Below are 18833 nucleotides of genomic sequence, written 5' to 3' on the forward strand. Positions count from 1 at the left end.
CCTTTGCCTTTTCATCTTGTCTATTTTTCTGTGAATGTGGTTTTCTTTCCACAGCCTGCAGGATTGTAGTTCTTCTTGCTTCTGCTGTCTGCCCTCTGGTGGATGGGCTATCTAAGAGGCTTGTGCAAGCTTCCTGATGGGAGGGACTTGTGGTGGGTAGAGCTGGGTGTTGCTCTGGTGGGCAGAGCTCAGCAAAACTTTAATCCACTTGTGTGCTGATGGGTGGGGCTGGGTTCCCTCTCCGTTGGTTGTTTGGCCTGAGGTGACCCAACATCAGAGCCTACCCGGCTCTTTGGTGGGGCTAATGGCGGACTCTGGGAGGGTCACGCCAAGGAGTACTTCCCAGAACCTCTATTGCCAGTGTCCTGGTCCTCACAGTGAGCCACAGCCACCCCTGACCTCTGCAGGAGACCCTCCAACACCAGCAGGTAGGTCTGGTTCAGTCTCCAGTGGGATCACTGCTCTTTCCCCTGGGTCTGGATGTGCACACTACTTTGTGTGTGCCCTCCAAGAGTGGAGTCTCTGTTTCCCCCAGTCCTGTCGAAGTCCTGCAATGAAATCCTGCTAGCCTTCAAAGTCTGATTCTCTCGGAATTCCTCCTCCTGCTGCCGGACCCCCAGGTTGGGAAGCCTGACGTGGGGCTCAGAACCTTCACTCCAGTGGGTGGATTTCTGTGGTATAAGTGTTCTCCAGTTTGTCAGTCACCCACCCAGAAGTTATGGGATTTGATTTTATTGTGATTGTGCCCCTCTTACCATCTCACTGTGGCTTCTTCTTTGTCTTTGGATGTGGGGTATCTTTTTTATTGAGTTCCAGTTCTTCCTGTTGATGATTGTTCAGCAGTTAGTTGTGATTCCAGTGCTCTTGCAAGAGGGAGTGAGAGCACGTCCTTCTATTCCACCATCTGGAGCCAATCTCTGTTTTTTGTTTTTGTTTTTTGGTGGCCATGCCATGCGGCTTGTGGTATCTTAGTTCCCTGACCAGTGGTTGAACCCAGGCTCTCGGCATTGAGAGCGCGGAGTCCTAACCACTGGACTGCCAGGGAATTCCACATAATGTTAATAAGTCTTATTACTGTTGATGTTAACTTTGATCACTTAAGATTGTGTCTGCTGGGTTTCTCCACTGTAAAGTTACTATTTTTCCCTTTGTAATTCATAAATGTCTTAGAGGAAATATTGTGAAACTATGCAAATATTCTGTTTATCTGTAAACTTTCACCTATTAATTTTAGCATTCATTGATGGGTCTTGCCTGTAACAATAACTAATGTGGTATTTGTCTAATGATGATTTTGTATTTCCCTTCTTGTCTCCATGTATTCATTTAAATCCTCTAGAAGGAAAAACTGTCCCTTCTCCCCCATTTATTTATTTCATTTATTCAGTTGTTTATTTGTATCAGTATGGACTTGTGGATATTTACTTTATCCTAAGGATTATATTCTAGTATTATTTTTACTTTTTTTCTCAAATTTTTCTAACCTTGGCCACTGGGAAATTTTTCAGGTTGACTCTTTTGCCCTTTCAAAATCCTTTTTTGAAAAAATCCTTTATTTCTCTGGCACCACAAGATGTTCCAGGCTCATCTTATATTTTCCCTGCCCTAGCTCTGGAATCAACCACTTCTATCAATACATGGAACCCTGGTTCCATTTGTTGGAGAATAATATTTGGAAACCAAGATCTGGGTACTAGCTGTGCTCACTGCTACTGGGGTATCATGTTTTCTGGGCCCTCTCAGCAGACAGAGCTGGGAAATAGTTGTACATATACGAACTACACATACACACACATTATATTTGTTTCTGTGTCTATCTATATGTGTACACATTAAAATCCATTAAATCATACTGATACATCCAATTCCAGTGCAGCAACACGGGGGTCATGCTCTCCTCCCCTTTCCTTAATTGTCACTTATTTCTCTATCTATCTGTATATATATTAAAATAATTGTGAGCTCATAACGATAATTTCAACCCTAATCTAACACCATAGGTTTTAGTGTAGCCTTTCCCCCTTGCTTGTTTATACCTGGAGCTTATTATCTAAATTATACTACTTATTTGTTTAGTCCTAGTATACTATAAAAGTAGTTTCAGAATTGGTAACCTATACTGCTGTGGAAACAAATTTACTAGCTACAGTGTAATATTTGTACAGTTATTTTTGTTTTCAGCCTTACTCAGCCAAAATTGTTTTCCAGAGTTACTTAGGTTGGTTCTTTTCTTCCCCTTCCCCTTCCATGGGATTGTTATTCATGTGTATTATTGTTAGTGAACCCCTAATTTAGATTTCCCCAGTGTATGTGGGTATAACTGAGACACGGGGAAATCCGCTTTCCACACTCCTCAGGCTTTTACGTACACTTGGCTGGAGACAGGATGTCCTCTGGTAAACACCACCAGAGTAGCAGGCCCTCTGGGCTCATTATCTTGGTCCCAGTCCACATTCCTAGCCTGGCTCTGAAGGAGCTGAAGCTGCCCTTGGGTGATGAAACTTGGATACTCAGCAGCCTAAATATGACCACAGAATAAAAAGCGGGAAAATGCCTACCTGGCTTGCAGTGAGCAGTTAGATAGCAGGAAACTCCTGTCAGCACCCTCAGAATGGTTCACTGGCACAAACCCAATGGCAAACTATATAATTCGCAGGAAGACTTCAAAGAATCTGTTTCTAAGGGTTGCTCTAGTTCAGGCCCTTTTAGGTCCTGTATTCTTTGTGCTTTGACTCTGGGTTTGTTCTGCCAAACAACTTCTTAACATCACATTTGGGCCACATTATTTTTTTGAGTGTGTGGGTCAGAAATTTATTTATTTATTTATTTTAATTTATTTTTAAACATCTTTATTGGAGTATAATTGCTTTACAATAGCGTGTTAGTTTCTGCTTTATAACAAAGTGAATCAGTTATACATATGTCCCCATATCTCTTCCCTCCTGTGTCTCCCTCCCTCCCACCCCTCTAGGTGGTCACAAAGCACCAAGCTGATCTCCCTGTGCTATGCGTGGGCCACATTATTTAATAGGAGACTTCCTGAGAGAAACAGCAGGCTCTCTTACCAAAACACAAGTTCAGGTGCAGCACTGTTCATGCCTCTTTCCCACTCATTTCATTGCCAGGTCTCTTTATTTTGTCAAAAACACTTATTTTTATATAGAAACTTTCTACTTCCATCCTATCTTACTTTCTCTTTGATCTTGCAGTGAAATCTCTTGGGGAGATTCAGCAATCCACATGTCAGTGCTAATTAGCAGAAACAACAAGGGATTAAGTATGAAATTCTTATACTGTTTGGAAAGTGGCCTTCTTAATTCTCACCCTATTCTGAAATACATTTTATGTTTTCTTCAGATAAAAAAAAATCTATGTTCTTTCCTGCTTGTAAAAGTTGAAAGCAAAGAAAGATGCGTTGACACTAAGTAAATCTTAATTCTGGGGGGGGAGGTTTTGAGTTGCTTGTTTACTATCTCTGTTAGAGGATAAGATAATAATGACCCAAAGGAGGCATTGTTGATGTTATGCTTGTGGCATAGTGCCTTCCAGGAGGCTGCCCTGAACTAAACTGAGGGAATGTGGGAATCCATAGAAGAGAAGCCTGCATTTTTTTTTTTTTTCTTTCTTTCAAGGTGTTGAAAACTGTAGTTAAGAACCTCATTTATACAGCCTGATTCCTCCCCAAAAATCTTAGTTTTAGCAGGACTGCCTACATAGCACTGAAACACAACCATTCCTGAGCTGAAACATAGCAGTTGCTGCTATCGTCTCAGCAGTGTTGTCTTACGTTTGGGTAAGAAAATGAAGGAAAAACCTCTTTGCAAATAAAACCGCAGAGTAAGAGAAGTGTTGGGCACACACACGAAGAATATTGGGATTCATGTAACTCTCCCCTCTAAACATATTGCCAAGGACATTGTGTGCTGTGCATTTTAGGAGGGCTTTGGTGCATTATTATCTATAACTTCATACAGCCACTCTGTGGAAAATTTCCAAATAAAATTTTGTTGATGTTGGTAAAGAGGTTGTTTAGTTTGTTATTGTACTCTTCCTTACCCTGTGAGTAACCCGGGTTTTCCATTCTCACAGAAGGGACATCGAGAGCCAGTTTACCAAAACATTGCAAGAGTGTTTTGCTTTTCAAAACACCATTTTGATCCCAGAGGTTCTAATTCAAAAGTATCTGATTTTCTTTTTTTTGTCTTCTGGAAAAAGTACTGATTAAATTCTGCCTTTAAAAAGTTAAGAAAAGAGCCTTTGGCATAAGTGAAGCCCATTCTCTAAAATTATGCAGAGTAGAGTATCTTTTCCCCTAAACACTAGAAATTTCAGGTGAATATTTATACGGACCTTAAGAACCATATGGGTGAGGAACAAATGACATCACATCATCACCTTACTGTCAGAGACACCTAGAGGTGAATCCAGCATTTGTCTAATATATTCTGAGGTCAGCTGTACTTTTGGCATAGTGTATGTTTGTGGGGCATGCTTGGAGTGGGGAGAATGGGCAGAGAGTGGAGATTGTAGAGGGAGGAAGAAGGTCTAGAAGGGAAAGAAAGATGAAAGAGAAGCTGATGAGCAGTAGTCCTGCCTTCCCTAAAGACATGAGGTCATGAAAATTGGTTCAGGCTTTGTTGGGAAAGGAGCCCTATCCTAGTCAGGTTATAGGCTGTATTGTGGTCATTCTTCTTTAAAAGATCCCAGAGCATTTTATTGGTTAAGAATTTAATATGATGAGACTAAGCAGTTGCTTTCTGAAATTCTGCTACTTCTGCAGTGAAACAGAATTAGATAAATACAGCAATATTATTGATTGAAACTTCTTAGCAGAATTAAGAAGAATTTACAAAATGTCCTTTTGTTAGTAATACATATCAATGCATTTATGGGTGAAATGATACAATGTCTGAGGTCTGGAATTTATTTTTAAATACTCCAGGAAAGAAAAATTAGTGGAAGAGAAATGAAACAAAATCAGCATAATGCTGGTAATTTTTGAAGCTGAGTGAGGGGTTTATTCTTCTGTTCTCCTTTTGGGTATGTTTATGAAATTTCTGTAATAGAGTGAGGGTTTTTTTTAAGTTTAAAAAATGAAGGGGAAAAAATTAAATACAGGAGTAAAATGAGCATCACAGCTTCCAGTATATAACAAAAGTAACTTTTTGTCTGTAGCCAGTGTTACCATTTCACATTGCAGTGGTTGTCAGAGTTTAGGCTTTTCCATGGAACCCAACAGCAAGTCCAGGTCTTAGCACAGTGTGCTGAAAACTGAATGTATTTTCCCTAATATATTTATCTATAATAGTTATGGGAGTGTATATGGTTGGCGGTAGGGGACACAGTGATTTCCTCTCTTTTCTTTGGGGCAAAATTATGAAAATCAGGGATATGATGGGATATAGGGGACTGCTTTTCAGTGCTGCTTCTTCCCAGGGTCATTCATTTCGCCATGAACAAGATCCTCCTCTCCACCCATCAAATACTTCTTAGCATCTGTGGGGTCTTCTGCCTAGCTGTAGTGGTCCTCAAAAAGGAAAAAAGGAGTGGAGGACGGCTTTCTTGGGTAGTATTAGAGCATCTGTCTGTTCCTTTGGGTCTGGGAGCAGCCAGGAGTCAGCTGGGCCCTTTATCTCCAACCTTTGGTCCTTGTCCGGCGCCCCTTGACCACCAGTTGCACCACAGTTAGTTCCATTCGGCAAAAATAAATTGTAAACTTGTTGACATTTTTGTCCTCTTTACAATTCATTGTTTATTTTTCCATGACTGAGAATTTTGATGCAATTATCACTGAGCTTTCTGACAAAAGGGAAATAGCTGAGGAATTTTGATGAGTTACCCACTTCATTAATCAGAACAAGCATCTCTAGTGACAGGGTTAGAATTACAATGAAGATTAGATAGCAAATTGCTGTTCCACCTAACGTCAATCATTCCCAGTGACAGCAGTGTGATTACACTTTCAGGGAAGAGCTTTTCTTGCCAACAAAACGAGGGTAACTCCAGTGCAGGTAATAAATTTAGCAGGGTGAGCTGTCATTTCTTCTCTTGAGTGGAATCCTTAATGACCAAATGATGTCTCGTGGAAGATTTTGATTTTGAAAGGAGAAAAGCATTTCACTTAAAAACTTTCTAAATTTCACTTTTTAGTATTTTATTTTAAAAATTATTGTAGATATGTACTTAGGAGCAGTTCTTCCTACAGTGATTTTCAGTATTTTACTTACCTGTAACAAGCCTTAATTATCACCACAACTATAATAAAGAGATGGTAGAAGTTACTAAAAGAACGCATGACTGTATTTGAGAATCTATCAGAATAAAAACATGGTGCAGAAATAAACGAACTAGGTAAGAAACGGAGGAAGGTCAGACTAGTTGTCCATCTAGTTCAAACATTAAGTTCTCTGGCTTAAGCAGAAGGTGTTCCTCTTCTGACCAGTTGCGGTTTTAAATAATAGTTCTTGTTTCAAAGAGCAAAGGAATAGAGCACTGCTGTAGTTCGAGTGTAGAACTGAAGAGGAAAAGCGGGCCTGAGCGCTGCAGGGACGCCACTTAGGGGAGGGTAATAGGAAATGTGAATAGATGGTGACTGTGAACTATGCCACTTCTTGTCCCTTCTAAGTTGGAGTGGAGTGCTAGCATCTTCTCCCAGAGAAGACAGGACCAAGAATGTTTTCCTTTCCCAAGTATTTTCCTCCAAGCACATTTATGGGACTCCTGTTTGCCTAAATAATGTTTGCTGTGAATCAAGAATAACTAAGTGGCTATTCTTGATTCATACTTTTATTTTTTTAATTTAATTTAAATGGGATTGCTCTTTTGAGTAGGCAGGAAAAAAAAACCAATGGCAAGTTGATTTCAAGAAAGCAGTTACTGTATGAGTATGTCACTTTGCTGCTATTAACTTCTGTGTAGTGAAACTGAATTATAGACCTTCAAAACCGATCATTTTGCTCTCACAGTCTAAACTTAAGTATTTTTAAAGAATTATATTGACTATGGCATTTACAGACTCAAATTTTCCCCCTCTTAAATTCAGATATTTTCCAGCAGTGCTTTTCTACTGTAGTAAGTTGTATATCAAGTTCTTTCTCTTTCAGAAAACAAGCAAGTAATTTGTTCTTCCTCTTTAAAAGAGACTTTTTGCCTAGTAGATTAGGGTCATCAGGATGCCTGAATGTTTTGGATTTAGCCTTAGGTATACCACTAACTCTTTGCTTTGTGAATATAGTCATTATTCGTTCTCTATTTGAAGTTTGGCTTGGTAAGGTAAATCATAATATCTGCAGCCTCTCTATTTTGTAATGATGGTCTATGAGTCAATAAAATAGTACATGTGAAATGCTTTGGACTAGAGAAAAAAATGTGGAAATCCAAGAAGGACACTATTAATAGTGCTATTATTGTCAAGGTGGATTATGTTTGTACTATTTAATCATTAGAAATATTCCAGGAGTTAAAATTAGAGATAACTACCCATACATAGACTATTTCATCAAGTCTTTTAAGAAGAATCTCTTAAATGAATCTGGTAAATAGATAGATTTTCTTTTGACTATGGTGCACAAGTTAACACTGTTGTTTTTTTTTCCCCATGCTGTATTTTGTGGGATAGATAAGCAAATAATAATGCAAAAAGCATACTCTCTCAACCAGGAAGCTGTGTGTCTTTTCCTTGTTATGACTGAAGGCATATCTTATATTCAGCAAATTTCCCTTCATTCATTCCTCCCTTCCTCCCTGTTCTCTTGCTCTCTCCCTCCTTCCCTCCTTTCCTTCCACAGAATCAAAGGCAAAGGTCTAGGAAACGTGCCCTCGTTTGACATAATGGAAAGGGAACAGGGCTTTTTAAAGACTGCCATGGTTTCTCCTAATGGAAAATTAAAATAAAGAAGATTTTGTAGTTTGTCTAAATGGGAATATAATTGGTTTCTTTTGTAGAAAATATTTCAGGCCAAATGGGCTATTTCTAAGAAGTCTAGCCTGTGCTCTCTCATGTTATTGGTCTTTTAATTTATATATTCTCTCTCCCTATAACCTTTCAAAAATAGAGATTATATCTTAAATAACTTTTTTCAGAATTCCCAAATTCAAACACAGCTTACTAAATGTTGAAATAGTGAAAGACAAGTATTTTTAAAGAGAAAGAAGCAATAAATAGGGCTGACCCTGATATGGCTACCAAGTTCTCGAAGCTGGTCAGCAGGCATCTCCTATACCTCCCAGAGTCACTTCCTGTGAGGTTACTTTCTGTTTCAGTGTTCCTCACACGTGGTACTCTCAGATCTGCCAGTCCCTCCTTCTGGAGGCTCACAGTCTTGTGGAAACTGGTAAACAGGTGATTATAACACAGTGTGATTACCATTTTGACTAAAGAAAGCATAGGTTGCTCTGGGAACACAGTGGAAGGGCACTTACATGTGGGGAGCGTGATTGGTATTAGGAGGGCTTCCTGAGAGAGGTGACTCTTGAAATAGGCAGAGAGAGGGCAGAAAAGGACAGAGAAATTACTATGACCATAGATAGAAAAGCACAGAACAGTGTGGTTGGTATAAGACCAAGAGCTGAAAATAATTTGATATAGTAGGAGCATAAAGTTTGCTGTGAAGATAGAAGATGTAGGCAAGGCCTAGATCGCAGAGATTTTCTTAGCCTAGGACCATAACTACTTCTCTGGAGACGTGCTTAGGGTCAGTAGACCTTGTCTGATTTGTTGTCAGATACATATAGTGGAGGAACGCAAGCAGCCCGCGTATCTAGCTTCTGTAGGAGTGTTCACCAAAGCCCTGACGTGGTCAGTGGTAGCCCAGCTGAAGCTGTTTTTAGCCATCTTGTTCCCAGGGACCAGAGACCCCATTCCATCCTGTGGGATCTCCCATGTTCATTTGTGCAGGACATCAGTGGTGATAATGGTTAATGGTATTTTAAACTCTAAGACAGCCTGGCAGGGGAGATCTGTTGGAAGCAGGCCTTTCAAGTCTCTCAAACAAGCCCCTTAACTTAGATCTTAGTTGTGACAGTTACTCCAGCTCTGCATAGGACTGGTGCCTTACAATGAGAATTAAATGTTTTAGTTTGCCATGAGGCTGATAGTGCCTTCGTTGCATGGCTTGAATCTTTCTTGTCATTTGAGCATAAAGCAATTGTCTGTTCCCCTTCGATCAAGACAACAGTTCCTAGATTTGTTAGAAAAAGTGTGAGGCGGATATCTGAGGACAGGGTTCTCACTAGTAGATATTAGAAACCCTAGTACTGATTTTCCAATGTTTCCATTGCAGTGTCAAAAACGGTATTTCTCTGCCTGGCACAAGCTGATTCTTGATCATAGGATTAAGCTGGGGAAAGCTGGGACCCTGTCTGACTGGAAGTTGCAACTGAAGGTCCTGCGGGCCTGGAGAGACTACACAAGATCCCAGAAGTTGAGGCGGGAGACTCAAGCCATGGAAAATGACCTTAGGGAAGAAAACAGGTACTATTACTTATGCCATGAAAATCCTTCTAGTATGTTTATGTAGGACATCTTTCCTCCTGAAGAATCCAGAAATAAGCTCTAAAAATGCTTTTCACTGGAATCATCTCATCTACTTATAATATATGATAATCACTGTTTTTCTCTGTTACATCCCAAACTAGAAAATTGTAATGGAAAATTTAAGCGAAAAAAAAATTTTGATTAAAATATACCAATGTACATGCTTTCCTATTTTAAAGGAAGCAAGTATTATGCTTTTTCCCTTATCCTTTGATGTAGTATCATTGCACTCTGGACCATCTTACAATTTAGAAGACAGAATTTGGCTTATGTGGTAGTAATTCTCATTGAGAGAAATCATTGTCTGCACATGGAATGTTAATTAGGGAGACAGGGAACATTCATCTGGGAAGGCAGACCTGGCAAGGGTGATTTCTCCCTTCCCCCACACCTTCTTTAGAGGTTTTGGACACCTTTATATCAGCTCCCTCTTAGGCTTGTGAATGACACAGAATTTGCCTTCAAATAAAACTTCCTTTGTTCCTTCATCCTAAAATCAAATACATTTTCTTCTTTTCATTTCCAAGGTCAACTTTGCATTCTTGAACCGAAATCATAGATGTAGAAGGAGCCATTTGTTTATTGGTTGGGGGAGCTGGAGGGAGCAGTTCACGGTCTTACGTTTAATCACTTTTCTACGAGCAACTCTGTTATTCCTTCTGGGTGAAAAATTGGATGAATGGTACATGAAAGTATCGTCATGTAGAAGGGAATGGCGCCCCCTGGAGTTGTGCATTCCTGTGACAGCATCAGGCCCTGGGGAGAATACTTAGGAGTCTGACACATGGCCCCTTGTCCTCAAAGAACTCAGTTTTGTGGGGAAAACGAGATCTAGAAACAGTACAGGTATAGATTAACATTATAAACTTTGTAATGCATCTCCTTCTGCTGCTGAGAACATAGTAGAGGGAAGTAACTGGGGAGGCTCCTACAGAGTGTCCGGAAAGGCTTTATCAGGAAGATGGGTCTTGCTGGGCTCTGAACAGTAAGTAGGATATTCCTAGGTAGAAAGAGGGAGATGAGATAATGGCATTACGTGTGGCTGGAAATCATCAAGCATGTGGTTGTCAAGTTCATCAACTTGTGGAAGGCCTTAAATGCTAGGGCAAGGAGTTTAGGCGTTCTTAGGTAAATAAAGGTGAATTCCTGAAGGTTTTTAAGCAGGAGGGTGACCTAGACAGTTTTCCTTTCCTACACTATACTGGGGGAAATCTTCAGTGGGGAAAAAAAAAAAAGCTCTTTCACAATTTATGTCTAAATTTTCAGGACCTAGTGATTGATCCAGGGAATTGGGATGATAACTTACTCAAAGCTGGATTTGTTGGATAAAGAAGAGAAACTGGAGGTGTTGGAAAGGGGAAGCATCATGAGTGAGGGCATAGAGGGAGTGGCAACTAAGATGTTAAAGGTAAAAGTGGTCTATGAAATTTACATGCCAGAAGAAACTTGTAGAAGAAAAATCTGAAGAACTTCAGATTCCATTCCAATTAAACTATTTAAATATAAAAGCACTAAATGGGGATTTCATAATAGCATTATGTGCCAATTTTTTTTAAAGATCCTCTTAGAACTTCTTGTCTCATATCTGTGAATTATTTTCAAGTGTCTATTTTTAAATGTTCAGAATGGGTGCTACATTTTTTTAACTGTCAGAGTTAGAAAATATTTAACTTATAATAATTTTTTTTACTATAAAACTTTAGAGCAAAAAGTTCTTAGAGTAGGAAAGCACCTCAAGGAGCATCTAATCCAGCCCCTCATTTTACAGATGATAAAAGTAAGGCACAAAAAGGATAAACAACTGTCTCAAGTCATAAAGTTACGAGTAGCCAGTCCAGGACTAGAGCCTGGTCCTTTCGATGCTGAGTCAGATGCTTTTTCCTATAACATGCTGCTTCTAGTTAAATAGCATGTAGGTGATGGCTCCCTAAGACAGTCATGTTTTTCAGTTATATTGCAGTTGACTTCAGATGATTATAGATGTAAAACAAGAGCAATAATGAACAAATAACAGGTTATGCTAGAAACATATAAGAAAGGAGCTATTAGATACAAACTGTCCTTCATGCTGCTTTCCTACAGATCCCAGGCCTCTGCATGTTGTTCTTTGTTCTAGAGATTGTTTTAGGAAATTGTTAGGTGATTTTGTTCAAAGAAGGTTGGAATAATAGAGGTGGAGAGAAAAGCTCAAAGGTAGCTACTATCAATACAAGCAGAAACCAAGAAATGTCAGTGGGATCGGGGGTGTCAGAAGAGCCAGGACCCTCTTTACCGTGCTCATCGGAGTCTCTCCCAGTTCCTCTGTGTACACCAAATACATAATTGTTGAATAATAGGTGAGTTAGTGGATGAATGAAGAGCTCAGTTGCTTCCTCTCCTGCAATTTAACTCCATAACATTTTCAAGCACTTTTTTCTAAATAGTGAGATCAAGGGATAGAGCGCATTTATTGTAGATGGGTTACTCATTGTAGCAACTAAACTCTTACCAGATTGACAAGACATAGGTGGTTCTTTGGCCCATCCACCTGGACATGGAAATCATTTGCTGTGTCTGTTTCTCAGATGTCAGCTGTGTCCTTAGCCTCCAGCTCTTGAATCCGCATTTGTTTTTGCCACTTGGGCTTTCCTCTTACTGGCTATGCAGGGCCCAGCCTTTTGGGCTTCTTTCTTTGCCTTCTTTCCTTTTTGTTCTTCCCACTTTCTCTCTGGAGCAACAACAGATCCCTCGCTTCTTCTCATTCATGATTTAGCCACCATATTTTCTTTTTTATAAATTTATTTATTTATTTATTTTTGGCTGCGTTGAGTCTTCGTTGTTGCGCGTGGGCTCTCTCTAGTTGCGGTGAGCGGGGGCTACTCATCATTGCGGTGTGCAGGCTTCTCATTGCAGTGGCTTCTCTTGTTGCAGAGCATGGGCTCTAGGCACATGGGCTTCAGTAGTTGTGGCTCACGGGCTCTAGAGCGCAGGCTCAGTAGTTGTGGCGCACAGGCTTAGTTGCTCCGCGGCATGTGGGATCTTCCCAGACCAGGGCTTGAACCCATTTCCCCTGCATTAGCAGGCGGATTCTTAACCACTGCGCCATCAGGGAAGTCCAGCCACCATATTTTCTTACTGAGCCTGTGCTCAGAGTCTCACTCCACTCCAAGGTCATCCATGTATTTCTTCTAAAAAATGTACCTTGCTTTCCCTAATAGGAATTTTTGTCCATCTCTTTTCTTTTAAAAGTAGTTATGGTAATGGTGTTATAAAATTTCAATACAATATTGTAATACAATTGCAACATTAACAAATATTCCCAAACTCTAACTAAGGATTCAGTCACTCAGGCAATACAACAAAATTCTGGTATACATGCTAAATTAGACCCTTGGACATGGTGGTATGGGAATTTGAATTGTATTTTTAAATTCTTTAGCATATTCACTTCTGAAAGTTGGCTCCAGATCTTTCATTCCTCCTCTTTCCCTTCTTCTCTCAATTTACAGCCAGCCCTAGACAAATTGGGAAGAAGCAGGATTTGTTTCAACATCCTCTACCCACCCTTCCTGAGCCTTGGTACTCAGTACCAAATACTTTGGGCCTTTCCTGGAACAGGCTTTTATCTCTTCCCTGTGTCCCTCTATCCCCTCATGCTCTGTCTCTGTACTCCTCAACTGATGTTATCCCTCCCAGGAAACTTATACATTAATAGGCATTGTCTGGAAACAGTGCCCAAAATGTAAGTGATGGGGATTTGAGGGTGCAGTGGCAGGCCAGTAGAAAAACTGGCCCTATGATGTCCCTTAAACCATGGCATTCATTCATTCACTCATTCATTTATTCTGTTTGATAGCATATATTCAGTCAGTCAGCTTTACTGATGCTTACTGCGTACTAGACTTTTTTTGGCCATGCCATGAAGCATGCGGGATCTTAGTTCCCCGACCAGGGATTGAACCCGGGTCCCCTGCATTGGGAGTGTGGGGTCTTAACCACTGGACTGCCAGGGAAGTCCCTAGACTCTTTCTTAAGTACCAGCAGGGGTACTCCTGCCTTCTAGGAGTTTTCAGTCTAAGTGAAGAAGTTAAAAATTTACCCAAATACTAAAAATAATTGCAACAGAAGGCACAATAATATAAAAACTTAGGAGTGACATAGACTTGGCTATCATGCATTACAATCCCCCAAGCAGCTTTTTAAAAATAGAAACTCTTTGGTCCCATCTTCTGAGAGAGACAGATCGTGGCTAAGTGGAAGAGAGCACTTTTCAGTTTAGGGGAAAACTGGTAAACCAGCACATATGCAGCTTGTGTGGGAACAGGCTGGGGTGAACCCGCCAGGCTAGCCTAGGGGTGGGGAGACTGAATTGAAAAGAGACTGCCAGATATTCCCCATTCCCAGCACTCCTGATTTCAGCGTGCGTTAGGGCAGCCATGTATGGAGCACCTCTGTTAGTCATGGTCCATTGCCCTTCCCTCCGTGCTCACCTGGGTATCCAGTTGAGAGGCTAGAAATTGCATGGCATCTGAAGCTGATAAAGCTCCTGGTATCTGCCAGAGAGGCAGGAGGACCAGACTTGCATTGACTGGCTCACTTTAAAGCTCTTTAAAACAGAACTGTGTTATCTTCCACATTTTCCCTGGGGGGCTGCCTGGTGCATTTCTGAATGCATTAGCTTATGCATTCCTATTCCTGCTGAACCTGCCCGTCCCAAATGCAGCTGTTTGCAACATTGCTATTTTTGTGTTCTGTTCAGATGTCAGCACTCAATCAGATCAGTAGTATGTGGTTATTTATTTGTCATTTCTCATTTCCCTTTAAAAAATTCAAGACACTTCTTAGGTATCTAGTAGTCTTGTCCTAAGGTAGTGTTATTACCTTACATGTGAATTTGTTCTATATTTTCAGGTTCTTTTTAAAATTTAATCACATCTTTAAAAACAAAATCCTGTAGGATAGGCAGTATAGGGCTTGTTGTTGCTGTTAGAGTGACACCATCTTTGAGGAGGAATTTAGATACTTTCAGCTGCTTGCCCAGTGTACTATATCTAGTTGGTGTTCTTCTGACTACTGTGTTTTAGAACGTGCATCAATAACTGAGTATCATTTGAGGTGTTGATTCTAAGCATCCTGGTTCATATTTAAATTCCTATTTAAACCTATATATCTTATATTCTTAGTTCTTTAGAGACAGTCTTTCTCTGCATGCAGTTGTATAATTATAATGATCAGTTTATAGACCCTTGCCAGAAATTCCCTGATTTCAGCTTGGAAACATATTGGGATAGGATGTTTTCCATAAAGAAACTCTGTCCTTCATTTTATGATTATCTGGGAACTGTGGAACCATTTCTTTGGGTTAGCGTGCCCAAGTAAATCACATCTGACTAAGCTTTTAAGAAATTTAAGTGATTTTTCACTTTCGGAAATATTTGTGTTTTTAGTGTCATCATTTAAAAAGTATAGAAATGGGGACTTCCCTGGTGGCGCAGTGGTTGGGAGTCCGCCTGCCAGTGCAGGAGACGTGGGTTTGAGCACTGATCCGGGAAGATCCCACATGTCACAGAGCAGCTAAGCCCGTGCGCCACAACTACTGAGGCTGTGTGCTGCAACTACTGAAGCCTGCGTGCCTAGAGCCCGTGCTCTGCAACAGGAGAAGCCACCGCAATAAGAAGCCTGCGCACCGCAGTGAAGAGCAGCCCCTGCTCGTGGCAATTAGAGAAAGCCCGTGTGCAGCAACGAAGACCCAACGCAGCCAAAAATAAATAAATAAATAACTTTATAAGTGCATCCATTCTTTAAAAAAAAAGTATAGAAATGAACTTATCTGCAATATTGTCACTCTGCTGAAGTGAACTGCAAGCGAGCAAGAGTACAACCAGTCTTGTCTCTGGATCCCTAGCTTCTGTGTTCTTACCCTTCCCATGAACATAGATATCTTAAGTACATCTTCAAATCTCCTGCATGATCATGATAGAGAGGGCTCTAAACACAATAATTAACACGCAGTTTTTAACCCACCTTTTTTTTTTTACTGTTTAGTCTTTTTGTTATATTTGCCAGAAATATTTTTCTCTTTGCCTTTTCATACTGTCCAAATAACCCTCTCCTTGACAGTCAGAACTCCAGTGTGGCTTTTGGCTGTTTATGCTGTAAAAACATGAAATTAACTCATCAGGTAAATTTCACACTCCTCCTTCCTAAGCAGATTGATGTAAATCAAATTTTACATTAATCAGACAGAGCAACATATGTCTTCTAGTCTGTGGAAATACATGATTTCCACTTACTTGAGTAAAATGCCATCAGGTGTTTTGTTTGTTTCACTATTTAGACATTGATATTTTTGGAGCTTTGTTCTTACCCTGTGTTGCTACCTGACTTATTATTCTTATTTCTTTTAAAATTTTTATTTGAAGGTTATTCAGTCTCAGATACTTTCTTTTTTTCATCAAAGTAAAATATTATATATAGATGTTTATTACCACCTATATTATATTTTTATTATAAAAACCATCAGTCAATCATATTTATTATCTATCATTGCATTAGAAAGAAGCAATTATATATAATGAAATATGCTCTTGGCAGAATTGCTGTTAGCATTTACCCTGAATTCTATTATTTCAGTCAACACTACTCTCACTAATTGGTTGTTTCACCCAACTTCTCCGACATAATGTTAAATTCTGTGACTCTAGAGTAGTATTTCAAGCTAAGGGTTTTAACTCATTAATGGGTCCTAAAATCAGGCTCAAGATGAGGCATATTTTTTAAAAAATAGAAAAGATTAGAAAAGAAACATTGGAGTACACCTCTGGTAGTAAGGGTGAATATCGTTTGGTGGAACCTTTGTTTCAATTATATATACTTTTGTTTCATGCACATGTACACACATCAACTTATTTTGAAGTCATAGTGTGACACTTTTTTCTTTAGGTGGCAGTCAAAAAAGGTTTAAAAGTCACTTAAGCATTTAAGAACTGTAGAAATGTTCTTCTGACTCATTGGCTTAAAATGTTACGATTTTTTTGATATGACCCCAAAAAGTCCATGAGGTGGGTTAAACATTATTTATGTTTAACAGAAATGGATATGCAAATAGTGTTGTAGAGACCTTATTCCAGTCATCTTTACAAGATAAAATCATGTAGGTATCTAAACAATCAGATCTTAAACCTCAAAACTGACCGTGGTTGCGACATAAGTTCCAAGCTCTACAGCTCACTTCTTCAGAGATAATAATCATCCACTTATAGATTGATCTCAGAAAGCTCTACACTTGAATTCTCAACTGGCTACCACAAACATGTCTCCTAATGGAGAGTCCCTTTGGGAGGGGAATGTAGCTGGCAGTTCCCAACTCCACTCAGGCACGTCCCCTAACATCATGAAGTTTCCAGGAATCAAAAGGAGCTCCTCCTTAGGAAGAGAGTGAATCAGACCCCCTACTAGACTGTGAGTGAGTTCTCTGAGAGCAAGTGCCTTGTGTATGCCCTTCACACATTTCTAATGTTCAACAAGTGTCTTCACAAAGCAGTTCTTCATTCACTCAGTTTATGGCTTTGGTAAATGAGACCTTCTCTATAGAGAGCCTTTCCCTGACCAAGTCCTTCTTTCACAAGATCCACCCTCATAATTTCATGTTGATTTTTATAAGTCTTATACTTAATTATTGACAATTCATTTGTTAAGTATCGTTCCTTTCTTTTTCTCCCAAACCTCTTGTCTTCCTTAGATTTGCAAGTATAGCTGAATATCTCCCTCATGTATGCATATTTTTTAAAAGCAGTTATTTGAATACCTATTCTTTCTGCTCCTTCCCCTCCAAAAGCTCTCAGAAACTATTTTATCGTAATCAGAAAATTTAATATGCCTTTGTGATGTGATAGAACAGAACAGTCACTCCTCTGAAGCAATGCCTTGAGGTGCCAATGACTTCTATGAGCAGACCCTTTGCCTTGGGGAGCTTTATAAAATGATTCCTTTGAGCTTAAATAAAAGAATAAGCTGGAACTAAAATGGAGCATTTCTGGGACTCCTTTGGACTTGTATTTCATTTATATTATCAACCAAAAAGCAGTAAATGGCTTCTTTTTTTAATGGAAGTGCTTTGTTTCTTAGAAAACAACAACTGGCCACTGACTATAACCGGAAACAAGTTCTCCGACACCATTTTACAGAATGGCAGCATTGGCATCGTGCAGAGATCCAAAAGAGAGAGCTGGCTGTTACAAAGGAGGAAACTAGGAAGAAAATGAATGAGCTGCTGAAGGCAGCATCACTAGGGAAACTCAGTGCAAACGTGTCATCAAGCATCAGTCTACTTGAGGAGGCAACAGCCATGGAGGATCCCCCTAGAAATGGAGAGGTAAGTTGCTTTTCCTTTGCTTAGTCTTCCTGCTTTTGAGCTTTATACTTGTATAGCCTGGGGTGTGTTAGCTGTTGTCAGGTTGTGTGGCCTGGGCTATCTAAAAGATGAGAGCTGCTACAGTGCACAAAGTTTATCTTTCAGTCAGTGTTGATTTTCTTGAACTGAATCCTCTTTTATAATCACATACAGACTGGTATAGTTGAAACTTGGTAAAGACGTAATACAGACAGGGAATTTAAAACAGCTAAGTGAAAGACTCTTTCAGGAACAGATATATAAAGCATTGTTTACAACTCTTGAACACCTCTTATTTGATTGTCAGGCATTTCCTTTCTAAATGAGCTTGTGACTTATAAGATGGGAATGTTTAAGTTTTTATTTTCCTAATAAGAAGAATCATATGTATTAATTGTAGCAATTTGGCAGGAGAAAATGACAGAGGAAAAAGAAAAGTAGGCAATAATTCTGTCATTTAGAGATAACCACCAATAAATAACCACATGTTGAAGTATAGCCATCTTGTCTTTTCTCTATTCAGGCATACGCAGATTTTTCTCTTTAATGTTGTATTTAGCTTTTAAATTTTCTTCAGTCAAGTCATTGAGGATATCTAATCTGTCATAATACAGGAAAAGGAAGGTCATGTTTTTTTGTTTTTTTTTTGCGGTATGCGGGCCTCTCACTGTTGTGGCCTCTCCTGTTGCGGAGCACAGGCTCTGGATGCGCAGGCTTAGTGGCCATGGCTCACGGGCCCAGCCGCTCCGCAGCATGTGGGATCTTCCCGGACCGGGGCACGAACCCGTGTCCCCTGCATCGGCAGGCAGACTCTCAACCACTGCACCACCAGGGAAGCCCAAGGCCATGTATTTTTTCTTCCTTTTTTTTTAGTTGAAATACAGTTGATTTCCAATATTGTGTTAGTTTCAGGTATACGGCACAAGT

The 18833-nt window shown here is 39.8% G+C and overlaps 1 protein-coding gene and 1 long non-coding RNA gene across 6 annotated transcripts in view; one reads left to right on the forward strand and one right to left on the reverse strand.

The window, feature by feature from the left end:
- Positions 1-18833, forward strand: part of CCDC191 (coiled-coil domain containing 191) — a 102390-nt gene that overhangs the window by 34291 nt on the left and 49266 nt on the right. For all 5 annotated transcript variants that reach the window (XM_019922666.3, XM_019922669.3, XM_019922668.3 and 2 more), the window contains 2 exons: positions 9282-9472; positions 17642-17888. In XM_019922666.3, the coding sequence (XP_019778225.2) occupies positions 9282-9472; positions 17642-17888 (438 nt within the window). The remainder of the gene's footprint in view (positions 1-9281; positions 9473-17641; positions 17889-18833) is intronic.
- LOC141278591 (uncharacterized) overlaps positions 1-18833 on the reverse strand; it is a 45147-nt gene that overhangs the window by 5874 nt on the left and 20440 nt on the right. The gene's annotated exons all lie outside the window — the stretch shown is intronic.

Source organism: Tursiops truncatus, chromosome 4 (assembly GCF_011762595.2).
Source record: "Tursiops truncatus isolate mTurTru1 chromosome 4, mTurTru1.mat.Y, whole genome shotgun sequence".
NCBI classification, from domain to species: Eukaryota; Metazoa; Chordata; class Mammalia; order Artiodactyla; family Delphinidae; genus Tursiops; species Tursiops truncatus.